Source organism: Corythoichthys intestinalis, chromosome 14 (assembly GCF_030265065.1).
Source record: "Corythoichthys intestinalis isolate RoL2023-P3 chromosome 14, ASM3026506v1, whole genome shotgun sequence".
Lineage (NCBI taxonomy): Eukaryota > Metazoa > Chordata > Actinopteri > Syngnathiformes > Syngnathidae > Corythoichthys > Corythoichthys intestinalis.
Window position 1 is genome coordinate 33,526,749 of NC_080408.1, and position 15,493 is coordinate 33,542,241.

General features: G+C 39.2%; 1 protein-coding gene across 1 annotated transcript in view; it reads right to left on the bottom strand.

Annotated features, from left to right (window-relative positions):
• The window catches only part of LOC130930098 (UDP-N-acetylglucosamine/UDP-glucose/GDP-mannose transporter-like), a 20,568-nt gene extending 5,075 nt beyond the window's left edge, over positions 1–15,493 (bottom strand). Inside the window, exons 1-10 of the mRNA XM_057857821.1 lie at positions 15,235–15,493; positions 9,553–9,586; positions 9,385–9,471; positions 9,220–9,287; positions 9,022–9,093; positions 8,879–8,947; positions 8,692–8,794; positions 8,527–8,619; positions 5,939–6,006; positions 4,634–4,712 (exon numbers count right to left, since the gene is read on the bottom strand). Coding sequence (XP_057713804.1) covers positions 4,634–4,712; positions 5,939–6,006; positions 8,527–8,619; positions 8,692–8,794; positions 8,879–8,947; positions 9,022–9,093; positions 9,220–9,287; positions 9,385–9,471; positions 9,553–9,586; positions 15,235–15,392 — 831 coding nt within the window. The 5' untranslated portion in view covers positions 15,393–15,493. The remainder of the gene's footprint in view (positions 1–4,633; positions 4,713–5,938; positions 6,007–8,526; positions 8,620–8,691; positions 8,795–8,878; positions 8,948–9,021; positions 9,094–9,219; positions 9,288–9,384; positions 9,472–9,552; positions 9,587–15,234) is intronic.

A 15,493-nucleotide genomic window follows, 5' to 3' on the forward strand; every position in this document is an offset into this window, starting at 1 on the left:
TAAGAGGACACTCGCAATTAGTATTAGCCTAATGCTAATGTGAACGCAACTGCTATGCTAACGCTATGAGTTACATTTAGTTTGTGATGATCACTCGGCACAAACCAAAAAAGGATAAAACAACATTGCATAATCTCACTGGCGGTATTGTTTTCGTCAACGATGACGATAACAAAAATATTTCGTCAACAATTTTTTCATGGCGATGACGAAATGATAGTAAGCTAAAAACTTGTTTTGGGGGACTAAAACATAATGAGACCAATGCCAGTTTTCGTCTGACAAGACAACAACGAAACGAAAATGCACAATAGTTTCACAGTCACATGTTAACAATGTGTAACATTTTATGTGTCGTTAGCCTGAATCGTAGTAACATCTGGTTGTGTGAATCGTGTGACGTGTTGCTGCTTTCCATCTCCAGGTTCGCACGCATGGTAAGATTTGTGTTATCTTTACAAGAGAAAATATGCAATGTTGCTGTGGCATTTAAAGAGCATATGACACCAGAAAAAAAGTCTTAAATGGCATTATTATGTGAATTAGAATCATATTTTGAGACGATTCGACTATATACAACAATTTAGCAAAGCGCAGATAACGAGAAATTAGTCTTTTAATCTGCCGGTTAGCCACGCCTACCATTATAGGGCTTTGGCGTCCCCAACAGGTGGATGACGTCAGCGGTAGACTGGGCTCATCGGTTTTACTATTCAGCCCATTGAGGGGGAATTGTTCAGAACGAGGAAAACGCGACGAAGAGAGCCGCAAAATGTCATTGTTTCAGTCTCTCTACTCCAATATTTTTACAGGATATTCTTTTTATCCAAGTATTTTTCCCCAATAGCTATATAAATGGCTTGAGAAGGACCAGTCAGCCCGTTGAGGGGGAACTATTCACAACGAGGAAAACGCGACGAAGAGAGCGGCAAAATGTCATTGTTTCTGTCTCTTTACTTCCATATTTTTACAGGATATTCTTTTTATCCAAGTATTTTCCCCAATTGCTAAATAAATGGCATGGTCATGACAAATAACAATCTTGTGCTAAATGGAATATGAAATAATAAAAATCCATTTATTCAAGACGACATGGCAAAATTACTCCATAATGGTCAAAACTGTCGACTTCACCTTTACTGTCGCACCTCCCGAACGATATTTTATGACACCTAAATCGGACATATGTCATTTCCCTTCCCCGGCTTCGGAGAATGTAAACAAACCAGAAGGAGTGACAGCTAGCCGACATGCTAACCCGAACCGAGGGATGTTTCAAAGTCTTCGAAGTGGAAAATCACACGTAACTAGCCTGGATTATTTGACATGACGACCCGATTGTCGAATGTCTTCGCGGATCGGCAAACCGCCCGGCGGAGAGCAATTTACAGTTCGTTCCCGGGAGGAGGGTGGCTGGAGTTGTTGTGCAGCTAACGTGCTAACAGCTAACTGCTAATGAGTATGAGGAGAGCTTTTTACATGCCTATCAATGATCAAACGTAAGTGGTCCTTTATTTAAAGGAATTCTGTAGTGTTTACTTTGTAATCACTGTATTCGTATTTGACATAATACAAAACAAGATGTTTACTCACTTCCTCGTAAGTCCAATGGTCCCACAGTAAATATCCACGGTGAATGGGAACCTTTTGAAACTCCAAAAAGGCGCATACGACTCTCCCGCACACAGAATGATTTTTCTGCAGCCGTTTGGCTGGCGTGATGCGAAAAATAAACGTATTAATCCGCAAAATCAGCTGAATCCTTCGTCCTCATACACAACAGTAGACTGTATAGTGAAGAGGACGTCTTCTACCGTACACGTCACAGCGCCCTCCTCCTCAATGCAAGACCGAAGCCGGAAGTCACTCATTTTCATGGCGCGGGATTCAAAAAACTAAATAAATATAGCGATCGCTTCCACACACATCGAAGCGGTCCATATCATTAAGGGGCATAAAATACCGCGTGTATTATGAAATAAACATGCTTTTTCGTGTCACAGGCACTTTAAAGGTCTGGGCTGAGTGATCATCACACACTAAATGTAACTCATAGCGTCAGCGTAGTATTCGCGTACAAGATAGCATTCGGCTAATGCTAATGGCAGGTGTCCTCTTCAACTCGTGGATAAAATCAATTGAAAATAATGTAACGTTTTCTTGCCGAGTGTGTATTATCAGGAAGTTGCCGTTGTCCTTGTAGGTGCTAGAATATGTGTCAATGTTCATTCGAGATAGTTAGAAACAGTTAATTAATTTTAGAATATTTTTTTAAAACTTTGCAGACGACAACTTTTTTAGTAAAGGTTAAGTAAAACTAGATGAAATTACTCTTGAATTTTCAACACTGCCTCGTACAAACCACGCCCCTACAAACTACACCCACATGATGCTACGGTGGGTAGCGTCTGATGCGTCTCATAGATAACACATGTATATAGAACTAGATGCGAAACGAGAGACTCGGAGGCATTGGTAAACAGCCTTAAAGAAATTTTAAAGCAGTAGACTTCTCAGGCAAGCTGTTTTAGCAAACCAAACGTAACTTTTTATCTAAAATACTCCTAAATCAGCAAAATCTTGACTTGAATCTATCTTTAAATGCTGAAAGAGTTTAACACTTTCACATGTCGAAAGTTGACAGAAGGGATTAAAGCAATAATGCAATATTGGGAGCAATTTTAACAACTTTAACGGTTGATTCACGTCAATAAATGACTTCCAAACATAGCAAAGGTTACAATCTTGTTATGTTTATGCACGCCCCTGTAACTGGAAAGCCCCAGTTTTTAGTTACAGTGGTATGACAAAGTATCTGAACCTTTTGGAATTTCTCACATTTCTGCATAAAATCACCATCAAATGTGATCTGATCTTTGTCAAAATCACACAGATGAAAATACAGTGTTTGCGTTAACTGAAACCACCCAAACATTTATAGGCTTTTAGATTTTAATGAGGATAGCATGCAAACTATGACATAAGTGGGAAAAATAAGTGAAGCCTCTGCCTAAGGAGACTTAAAGCGCAATTGAAACAAAATTTTACCAAACATTTTAAGTCATTGATGAGTGGTTTAAAGCTGCCCTGCCCACTACTAAACACACACCTGCTAAGAAATGTCTGGATGAGAAGCATTGTGTGATGTGCATCATGGCTCAGTCAAAAGAAATGTCTGAAGACCTGCCATCAAGGATTGTTGATTTATATAAAGTTTGGATACAAAATCATACCTAAAAGTCTGGATGTTCATCAATCGACAGTCAGAGAAATTGTCTACAAATGAAGAGAGTCTGACACTGTTGCTTCTCTCCCAAGGAGTGTCCGTCCGCGGTCCGCCAAAGATGACGCCAAGCGTTCAGCCTAGAATACTCAGAGAGGTAAAAAGAACCCTAGATTGTCTCCTAAAGACTTACAGAAATCACTAGCACAGTCCAATATCTCTGTGCACACATAAACTATATGAAAAACTATGGTCAAGAATTGTGTTGATGGAAGGACTCCACGGAGGAAGCCACCACTGTCTAAAAAAAAAAACATTACATCAACTATATGTAAAACTATGGCCAAGAATGGTGTTTATGGAAGGACTCCATGGAGGAAGCCACCACTGTCGAAAAAAAAAAACATTGTTGCTCGTTTAATGTTAGCAAAAAGGCACTTGGACAATCCACAGGACTTTGGGCAAAATATTTTGTGGACTGATAAAACCAAAGTTGAAATGTTTGATATAACACACAACGTCATGTAATGAGGAAAAATGGAAAAGCTCACCAACATTAACACTTCATCCCCACCGTGAAGCATGGTGGAGGGACCATCATGATTTGGGGCTGTTTTTCTGCGTCGGGGCCTGGACAACTTGCAATCATTAATGGAAGAATGAATTCAAAAGTTTTTGAACTGAAAAGAGGATAGATGCTGCAACAAGACAATGATCCAAAACACAGAAGTAAATCATTTCAGGATGGCTTCAGAATAACAAAATACACGTTCTGGAGTGGCCAAATCAAAGTCAAGACTTGAAGCCCATTGAGTTGCTTTGGCATGACCTAAAGACAGAGATTCATGCCAGACATTTTTTTTTATCTTACGGAACTACAGCAGTTTTGTAGAGAAGAATGGGCCAAGATTAGTCGTGATCCATGTGCCAGACTGATCTGCAGCCACAGGAAGCGTCTGGTTGAAGTAATTGCAGCCAAGGGGGTGGGGCACAAAATATTAAATGTGAAGGTTCACTTACTTATTTTTCCCCCTTCCATTATTGTTTGCATACTATCCTCATTAAAAAATGAAAACCTATAAATGTTTGGGTGGTGTTAGTTAAAGCAGACACTGTTTTCATCTGTGTGATTTTGACAAAGATCAGATCACATTTGATGATGATTTTATGCAGAAATGTGAGAAATTCCTAATGTTTCAGATACTTTTTCATACCACTGTAGGTTTAGGGTAATGAAATGGGCTAGGGCCTATTGTCCCAAAAACCCTTTGGATTTGACATTGTAAAATGAATTCTTCGCGCCACCGTACCAACAGCGGGCGCGGTTTGTAGGGGGCGTGGTTTGTATGATGCGTGGTTTGTAGCGGCTGTCGCTTTGCTCTGTGCTGCAGTCAGACCCTTCTCGTTTACCTTGATGCAGCCCACAATGGATGTAGTGAGGGCTGAGTTGTACTGTGTACACAGCATAACGGAGTACATTAAAATGAATCTGGTGAAGCACAATTAACAAATTAGATCAGTGTTGTTACAGTTACAGTGTTGTTATCAGTTACAGTTGTGGTCAAAAGTTTACATCCACTTGTGAAGAACATAATGTCATGGCTCTCTTGAGTTTCCAGTTATTTCTACAACTCTGATTTTTCTCCGATAGAGTGATTGGAACAGATACTTCTTTGTCACAAAAAACATTCATGAAGTTTGGTTCTTTTATGACTTTATTATGGGTTAACAGAAAAAGTGATCAAATCTGCTGGGTCAAAAATATACATACATGGATCTGAAAAAGCGAATCATTGACTTGAACAAATCAGGAAAGTCACTTGGAGCCATTTCAAAGCAGCTGCAGGTCCCAAGAGCAACAGTGCAAACAATTGTTTTTAAGTATAAAGTGCATGGCACTGTTTTGTCACTGCCACGATCAGGAAGAAAACGCAAGCTATCACCTGCTGCTGAGAGAAAATTGGTCAGGAGGGTGAAGATTCAACCGAGAATCACCAAAAAGCAGATCTGCCAAGAATTAGAAGCTGCTGGAACACAGGTGTCAGTGTCCACAGTCAAGCGTGTTTTGCATCTCCATGGACTGAGAGGCTGCTGTGCAAGAAGGAAGCCCTTGCTCCAAAAGCGGCACCTTAAGGTCGACTGAAGTTTGCTGCTGATCACATGGACAACGATAAGACCTTCTGGAGGAAAGTTCTGTGGTCAGACGAAACAAAAATCGAGCTGTTTGGCCACAATGCCCAGCAATATGTTTGGAGGAGAAAAGGTGAGCCCTTTAACCCCAAGTACACCATGCCTACCGTCAAGCACGGTGGTAGTAGTATTATGCTGTGGGGCTGTTTTGCTGCCAATGGAACTGGTGCTTTACAGAGAGTAAATGGGATAATGAAGAAGGAGGATTACCTTCAAAATTCTTCAAGATAACCTAACGTCATCAGCCCGAAGATTGGGTCTTGGGCGCAGTTGGGTGTTCCAACAGGACAATGACCCCAAACACACATCAAAAGTGGTAATGGAATGGCTAAATCAGGCTAGAATTAAAGTTTTCGAATGGCCTTCCCAAAGTCCTCTGTTCCAATCACTCTATCGGAGAAAAATCCGAGTTGTAGAAATAACTGGAAACTCAAGAGAGCCATGACATTATGTTCTTCACAAGTGGATGTAAACTTTTGACCACAACTGTATGTGCATACATTAAAAGTATGACTTCAAAGTTACCCCATCACACAGGAGAGGAAGAACTGCACCACAAATATCTGGTCGGACCATCCGTCATAATCCAAACTCTGAAATGTACACGCAATGTCTCAGCACTACAATTGGAAGCAGGTTTATAGTTTACAATGAAGGTTTTATCATAGACTTTACCACCAGTTGACAAGACAGCTCCCACAAACATTGCGGCCATTGGGGGCCGACCCAGGCAGAGCATTTGGCTTTCACTGTTATAAACTCAAACACACGCTACGTTCAAACGGCAGATTTACTGTAGATGGAAAAAGGACGAACGTTTTACTGCATACAATCAGGCAGGAGTGTCTAAAGAGGGATTTGTTCGACGATTCAAGGTAATTATTATATAAAATATCCCCATGCATACACTTCGAAACGTTGTGAAAAAAATTAGCGTAAGTTTAGCTAAAAAATATTTACGTAAAATGAATGGTAACTGGCCTTTTTTTTTTTTTTTTGCTTTTAACCCGACTGTGCTATGTTCATATCTATAGAAATTCAGGGATGTACGCATTTATTTACAAGAATTTTTCAAATTAAAAAGCTCTTTGTTTTGTGATGGCCGCCACGTTGGATTTACACAATAGCATAATTTTAGCTTGAAATATTTACGTAAAGTGAATAATAACTGCCCATTTTTTTGCTTTTAACCAAGAATCTATACTGTTCTATGTTCATATCTATAAAAGTTGCAGGATGTACTTAAAAGCTTTGTTTTGTGATGGCCACCATGTTCTGCCAACTGCCTATTTTTGGCAAAAAATGTAGTAATTTAGACATTTCTGCGTCCATGCAAAAAAAAAAAAAAAGATAAAAAAAAAACTATCTGAACCTTTTGGGATTTCTCACATGTCTGCATAAAATCACCATCAAATGTGATCTGATCTTTGTCAAAATCACAGATGAAAAAACTCACTGTTTTAACTCAAACCACCCAAACATGTATAGGTTTTCATATTTTAATGAGGATAGTATGCAAACAGTTACAGAAGGGGGAAGAATAAGTCAACCATTACATTTAATATTTTGTGCCCCTCCCTTTAGCAGCAATAATTCTTATAGCTGTAGATCAGTCTGGCACATCGATCAAGACTAATCTTGGCCCATTCTTCACTACAAAACTGCTGTAATTCAATCAGATTCCTGGATGTCTGGCATGAATCACTGTCTTTAGGTCATACCACAGCATCTCAATGGGGTTCAAGTCTGGACTTGTGAGCTGTTCCATTTTTCTTCCACACATGACATTTCTCCCAAACAATTCAACTTTGGTTTCATCAGTCCACAAAATATTTTGTATATACAATACTAGTTTTTTTTTAGACAGCAGTGGCTTCCTCCATTGATTCCTTACATGAACACCATTCTTGGCCATAGTTTTACATATCATTGATATGTGCACATATTGGATTGTGCCATTAATTTCTGTAAGTCTTTAGCAAACACTATAGGGTTCTTTTTTACCTCTCTGAGTATTCTGCGCTAAACTCTTGGCATCATCTTTAGTGGACGGCCACTCCTTGGGAGCGAAGCAACAGTGCCAAACCCTCTCCATTTGTAGACAACTTCTCTGACTGTCGATTGATGAACATCCAGACTTTTAGAGATGGTTTTGGATCCTTTCCCAGCTTTATAGAAATCAGCAATCCTTGATTGCAGGTCTTCAGACAGCTCTTTCGACTGAGCCATTAAGCACATCAGACAATGCTTCTCATCAAGACATTTCTTGCCAGGCGTGTGTTTTATAGTGGACAGGGCAGCTTTAAACCAATCATCAGTTATTAAGCATGCACCTGACTTAAAATGTTGGTAAAAATTGGTTTCAATTGCTCTTTAAGTCTCCTTAGACAGAGGGTTCACTTACTTATTTCCCCCGCTTCTGTCATGGTCTGCATGCTATCCTCATTAAAATGTGAAAACCTATAAATGTTTGGGTGGTTTTAGTTAAAGCAGACACTGTATTTTCATCTGTGTGATTTTGACAAAGATCAGATCACATTTGATGGTGATTTTATGCAGAAATGTGAGAAATTCCAAAAGATCCAGATACTTTTTCATACGAATGTATGTGTTTTATTTTATGCAACATTTCAATCTAAAAACGACGAGGGCCATATAGACGTGCCTCCGTGCTGAGGCAATAGTAACATCGGAATTCAACCTAAATAATTTGTGATTGCATAATTAGTAATTGTAGTAATTAGTAATATGCTAATTTTGTTTTTATTGAGTAAAATTAAGATGATTCTGCATGCTTTACTCAAGCATTAAGTTTCTGATGTGAAAATTGCGTGATTCATTAGCTGTTGAAAACTTGCATTAAATAAAAAAAATTAAGTTGCTATTTTGGGCAAAAACTTATAAGTTAAATATTGCTATTGATCCTGAAAATATAGGTGATTATCTCTCCATTTGGTGACTTTTGTGCATCTAGCGTAAAATTTGAGATGCAAATTTTGGTTTTGAAAATATTTGAATTTTACGTTTTTGAAAATAGGCCCCCTTCGGATCGGCCCCGAGCCCAGTTTCCCATCAACTGATAGTGGTCTATGGTTTTATTTAACAAAACAAACCATTTCCAGCTCTTCGGTGTACCATGCGTACGCTGCAGTGGGAAAAATCATGATCAAGGCGTTGTAGTAGAGAATTCCAAATTTGCCCAGATACTGTGAGAACAGCAGAAAAATATGCAATAAAAAATAAATAAATAAAGAAATGGCATGAACAGCTTTGCTCACATTTGCATCCAGTTTCTGTTTCGTGTAAGCGCCACTGGCCGCCGTCAGCACATTGTTCAGCATTATGAATACGTAGCCCTCCAGATCAAATGCCAGGTCGGCGCTACATAGGCACATGAATCAAGTCAAAGTGCATCAGGTATTTGATGGTCCAGTCACATTTGTGAAACACGGTATGACAACTCACCTGGCTGCCACCAAAGCGCCAAAGATCATTGTGAACACAGTGGCTTTGATTGCCGTTGAATATGTCTTTCTAATAACATAAAAAAAAATAGCTGTTCAGGCCAATTGTTGACACGTTCACATTTTTCTGGTTTTGGGACTCGCCTTAGCAAGGTGCCTTCACACAGCATGGTGAAAAGGATGCTGAACCGCCTCAGAACTGTAAACATGGGTAAACTAGGAAAAAACAAGTGTCACGAAAGCAGCATTGTGTCAGAATGTGCGTTTTTCTGCCAAGTGGTCCAAATTAGGGTTAAAACTGTGCAGGTTGTTTGAAGCAATATTTAATTGTTAGAAACCAACCTGAGTCGTTGAGTCCCAAACAGTCCTGTAATCTGATTCCCAGCATAAAGTAGAGGAAGTGGAAAAATCTGCAGGGATTCATATAAACAAACAAACAAACAAACAAACCATTGCTTTCGCTGAATCCATTTTCCACAATACATTGCATCGTAATATTGACCTCACCTTGCGCGGTATACTTGAGTCCATATCTGGAAAGGAAATGACGCCCAATATTTTGCCCACCCCTAAAACTACCACGGTAGCCAGCATCTACCAAACAAACAAAGCGAGGCAATGTAAACAAGCATGTTCACCTGACCAGATCATCAGGGGCGCTCGGGATGCACTCACCTGACCAATGCAGACACATGTTGATGAGGGAAATCTGAAATGGAAGATAAACGTTTAGGGAAGAGGTCCTTAACCTGGGTTCGATCGAACCCAGGGGAGTGGTGAGTAAGTTTAAGGGGTTCGGCGGAGGGCCCTATTTTCATAGACTGACTAAATCTCGGCAAAGTTGTGTTCTACACCAGGTTTTGGACTGGTTTGCCTCCAATTTACAGGCTGTATTACAGTTCTTTCAACTGCTAGCCCGCAGGGGTGAAAGTGGGCCAGAACAGTCAGAAACGCAGTTCCCGTATAAGATTCAGGGCCATAACACGGTGCTTTGATTCCGGAAATATGACAGCAACTGTCAAAACGCTATTGTAAAAAAAAATGCTAAGCTGCCTTACATGCATTTCATCTCCAAGAAGAAAACAACCAATATCAGATTTACATACACAAGTGTTAACAACAAGCATAATAAAGTGCTTGTGCAGCGTAATCAGTTTCCACCAATATTTATTATTTATTTTATTCCACGGACGGCATGGAGGTTTGCCCAGCTGTTATCTGAGTCTGACAATGATGAGTCACGTCAATGTGCGAATGCACGCAGCAAAGCAAAACGCCTGGACTCATTTATCGGTTCAATTGACATACTAACATGTGATCAGCAGAGATACTTAGCTCTGATTGGTTCAAATGTGCATGTTTTCTGGAACAGCAAAAAAAAAAAAAAAGTTTGTTGAATTGATGCGACAAAAAAAGAGCAATGCAACAGAAAATGGATCAAATCTTGAACAGCAAGGAAAGTGTTGGAGGCTTATTTATCATATTTAGTTTTATTTGCTCTGATGCGGAGGTTCAGAAAATCTTAACTGTCAATGTACGCATTGGACTTAAATTTGTTCATTTATGTTAGGCTATTTATTCATTTCCTTATGATTTAAAAAAGTCTATGTGCGATCTTCAAAATATATTCCATTTTAATCTGCATAATATGTCATTTGCACTTATTTTTCTGAATTTATGTTACTTATAACTTTATTATTTAAAAAAAGTAAATGTTTACAATAATTTCAATTTAAATATACATCCTTTGTTGTTAAGTAGTTAAATTGAGATTTGGCATTTAGTATGTGAGGAAATGAGGGAAAATAAAAATTAGGAGATGGAGGTTGGGGTTATTGCTGTTTTTGTTAACTTGAATAAAAATCAGTTTTTGTATGTGTTATAGAAATAACTTGTCTAAAACAGTTTTCTTTGCATTTCAGTAGTTTAAGAGGTCCCCCCCCCATCCCCCCCAAAAATGAAAGGAAAAAAAAAAAAAAAATTCTGGCTCCTTGGTGACCTTCACGTCGGGGAGTTCCGGCAAGAAATTCTAGCCACTTTCACCCTTGGCTAGCCCTCTAATAAGATGAAAAACTGGTTTGCTCAGTGGAAGGTTGACTCGCACTGGCTATGAGGAAGTAAAGCAGACTTACAGTGTGGACTCAAATTTTGACCTATTTAAAAACATACTTTCAAAATGTGACAAAATCTGAGAAGCTAGCTTAGATATAACAGGTTTAGATTTTTTTTTTTTTTTTAAATTGATTTGTTATCTATCGTAATTTTCAGACTATTAGGTGCACCTGACTATAAGGCGCCACCCACCAAATTTGACACGAAAACAACATTTGTTCCTAGATAAGCTGCACTGGACTATATACCGCAGCAGTCCTCATTGTATTATGGGATAATTACACCAAAAGATATTACCAGTATTGTACATTTGATTTGACAGCGGCATCATAAGACTGTCATAAGACCAAATAAACCACCATGACACTTTGAACCAATTGACTGCAAAGCTTCATTGCTTCAAGAAGCTTAATTTGGCCATCACTGGTCCCTTTTGGGAGACAGTCAACTTCTGCTGCCACCTGCTGTCAACACCGTTGTCGTCCAACATGCCTCCTAGCATGCTTTGCAGCATTACAGATGAAAATAACAATCATAATTCATGTTCTGTGCTAATTATTTCTTCAGTTACTTTTCCAGTTGTTTCATTAATTGCTATTTGTGGTATTTGGTAACACTTTATTTGACAGTGGCGCCATTAGACAGTCATAAGACAATCATAATTATAACATGACACTGTCATGAGCATTAATGAATGCTTATAACAGATGTCATTTAGCGTTCTCCGGCAAATGATCTCACTTTTGAATTATGTAAAAGATCCGAGCTGGACATACATGGAGTTAGTGACATAATTTAATGATATTTGTTATAAGCATTCAATAATGCCAATGATGGTGTCATATCATTATCATGATGGTCTTATGACACCACTGTCAAATAAAGTGTTCCTTATGAACCCAAATAAATCAACAAATAAGCCGCACTGGACTATAAGGCGCAGGATTCAAAATGTGGGAAAAAAGTAGCGTCTTATAGTCCGAAAATTACGGTAATTCTGAAGTGTTCGGCAAATGCACATGTGAAACCGGTGGACCACTGGTTTAGGGTATAAAATGTTATTGCATGGTTTTTTTTTTGGTTGAAAACTAATTCCAGTTTCATTTTCTGGCACAAAAAAATTGAGCTTGTGAGTAAGGTTGCCAACCGTCCCTTGAAAAACGTAATCATCCGGTATTCAGAAACAAAAGTATGCGTCTCTTATTGCGCTTTCAAGGGATGTGTTTTGTCCCTTACAACCGAATCCTGGCATGGTGCTTTACAAGAATATGCAGGGAAACACATTTCCCGGCCTATCCAGCTTTTTTACCTATAAGATGACACCACGATAACAATACGAAATCCCACTCATCTCATTGGTCGAGATACTGTCGCCAACTGTACTGACAACATAAGAGTGTGGGAGATAAGAGGTTTGAATGGAATGAAGCGAGAGTAAAAAGCATGTTCAAAATGATCATTTGTTTTCTTGTTTTTCTCTGGGTACTCAAGTTTTACCAATTGTATTATATTTTTGTGTTTTGTTAAATTCTTTATAGTGCAGTATTTGGAATGATCATTTGAGAAAATGTTATTGCTGAGGGGACTTTGAACACATTTAAATTGTAAAAACAAACAAAAATTTTTTTTTACCTGAGAGTTTGTTTGCAATTGAAAAACATTAAAAAAAAAAAAAAACACACGCATGACCTTAATAATAATAATAATAATACATTTTATTTATAGAGCGCTTTTACCGGTGCTCAAAGGCGCTTTACAGTTGAGGGGAAAAAATAAATAAAACTCACACAACGTGAGCAGTACAAAACAATAGAGGAAAGAATTACACATTAAAAGCTAGTTTAAAAAGGTGAGTTTTTAACAATTTTTTGAATGTGGGAAGATCAGAACAGGTGCGGATGGTTTTAGGGAGTGCGTTCCAAAGTGAGGGGGCAGCAATGGAGAAGGCTCTGTCCCCCCAAGTACGGTGTGTTATTTGTGGGGGCAATGCGAGAATGTTTCCATTAGATGAGCGGAGGTGACGGGAGGGGGTGTGGGGACAGAGAAGGTCCGTGAGGTAAGGAGGAGCCAAGTTATTGAGTGCTTTGTATGTGAGAAGGATGATTTTGAAATTTATCCTGTGTGAGATGGGAAGCCAGTGCAGTTTGTGAAGGACGGGGGTAATGTGATTCCTGTAGGGGGTACGGGTGAGAAGGCGTGCAGCGGAGTTCTGGATATATTGTAGTTTATTGAGGAGTTTGGCTGGAGATCCGAAAAGAATGCTGTTACAATAATCGAGTCTGGAGGTGACGAATGCATGTATGAGGGTTTCTGCAGCAGAGTAGGTGAGGGAGGGGCGGAGGTGGGCTATGTTCTTAAGGTGGACGAAGACCTCATGACTCAAAACCTTAAAGCAACAGGAGAAAAAAAACCGAACTCATCAACACTTGCCACGTTTACATGGAGCCAAATATTCCAATTACAATCGGAATATTTGTTCAAACCGAATAAATGTGTTCCATATAAACACCTCATTCGGAATGAACAGGCCCAAACCGAATGGAATTTCATTCCGATTCACAGGGGTGGAATATTCCTTTTCCCAAACCGATTAGAAGTAAAATTATATCATGTAAACAGGGAAGCGGAATGGTGTCTGGTTACGTTCTTTCTGCGCATGCTCCGTACTGACGTGTTGACGTCACTAGGTCACGTAAGTAACGTCACTTGCAACATGGCTTCCAAGCACACGCACAGCGCACCCACACAACTAATTAAATGAACGGCGTATCATTCTGAAGTTTTGTTTCCACTCGAAAAGTTAAAACAGCAGCTGATCTGACGATCGATCTCCATGTTTTGCAACGTGACGCTTTGTTTTGATTAATCTGCGCATGTCAGACGGCAGTTGTCAAACGTCCTTTCGGAATAAAGGCAGTCACATGTAAACGCTGGATCGGAATAGATGAAGTGACATGTAAACAGCTGATGTGAAATTTCCATTCGGAATGATTTGAATCGGTATGAATAAAAGTCAGCATGTAAACGTGGCTACTGACGAGTTCAGGTTGGGTGGTGGGGGTTAGCCACACGGTTGCTAACCGTCAAATGCTATTGTTTAGTCACAACAGGATTAATTACCTTACTACTATTCAACCTTCACAGAGCTGCAGGAAACAGGAATGTTGTTTAATCCATCTGCAGGCAACAGGGAGATCATGATTTTATGACACTGTGCGGATATGCACTGGTCCTCATGGGAAACGCAGTCTTCCTTAAGGCAAAACACTACCGCTTTTGTCCACCGGCGTCGCTAAAATCGACCAAAACTGAAAAGTTACCTGGTTTTGCGTGAAGCGTTAAATTATACAATTTTAAATTTAGCAGCACAGATTAATTTTTTTAGATTTATTTTGTATTAAAAATACATTGCTGAAAATTATTTTTTTCCATGTGCTTATACAACTCAAATATGTACCTAAATCTGTTTTGAGTAGAATTATTATAATATTATAATAATAGAAAAAAAAAACTTTTCACATTCAAAAAATTATAATTAAAGTGTGACTGTTATCGGACCAGCCGGCTCTACCTTTCAGGGGAGTTGGCAACCCTAGTTGTAATTGAAAACACCATTCACATTCACTCAGATTCCTTTTGTCTGTGTTTAAGCAGCTGAACTGGACAGGTAAAAAAACAAAAACAAAAAACAAACAAAACGGGACCATTCATGAGATGGATCCTGCAGTTACTCATCCTCTACCACTAGAGGTAGCCAGCGCACAACTAGTGGTAACTAGTAAACTGATTTCATTGGGCTAAGTAACTTATGGACTTCCCATAAAAAGAACATGGAAGACCTTAGAATTTTGACACCCCCCCCCCAAACAATTTTTTTTTTTTTTTTTAAATAGATGAAAATAGTAAATATGCCTATCATTGTAAAGTAATTAGGCACTTTACAGCAAAAACTCTTTCCCCTCTTTTCTGGGCAAAAGTATGTATTTATACTTTTATATCAATTTATATATTTTATTTAAATACTGATATTGTGCAACAACACCCTTTGGTGCTCGGGTTATTTCGCAAGGGTGACAAGTAACCCCACTTATCCCTCCAGGAGAGTTCTGCTTGGAAGCCCCTCGGCAACTTAAGCACAACGTTGATATTAAACATGACTTTCTTCCTCCTCCTCCAAACAACAGAATACTTCCTGTTTGGGAGCAGACGCCATGGTAACATTCCCTTTCGCACTTTGTACTTTACCTGTAGCTGCTGAGGACACTTTTGTTCACAACGACGATGAGAAAGGAAACGACTCCATAGAATGCTGCCGCCAGCAGTTTGGGGAGCACTGTGGAACCATCATGGAAAAAGACATTTTTGGCTTGTGATGAAAACACCTTCAGTTTCAAACGACGCATGGTTTGACTGTTGACGTTCAAGTTGAAGCGGAAAGCGGGCGCCTTCTGCTGTGAGTGTCGACGAAAGCAGAAATGACGAGAGGGACCTATCCTGGCGAAAA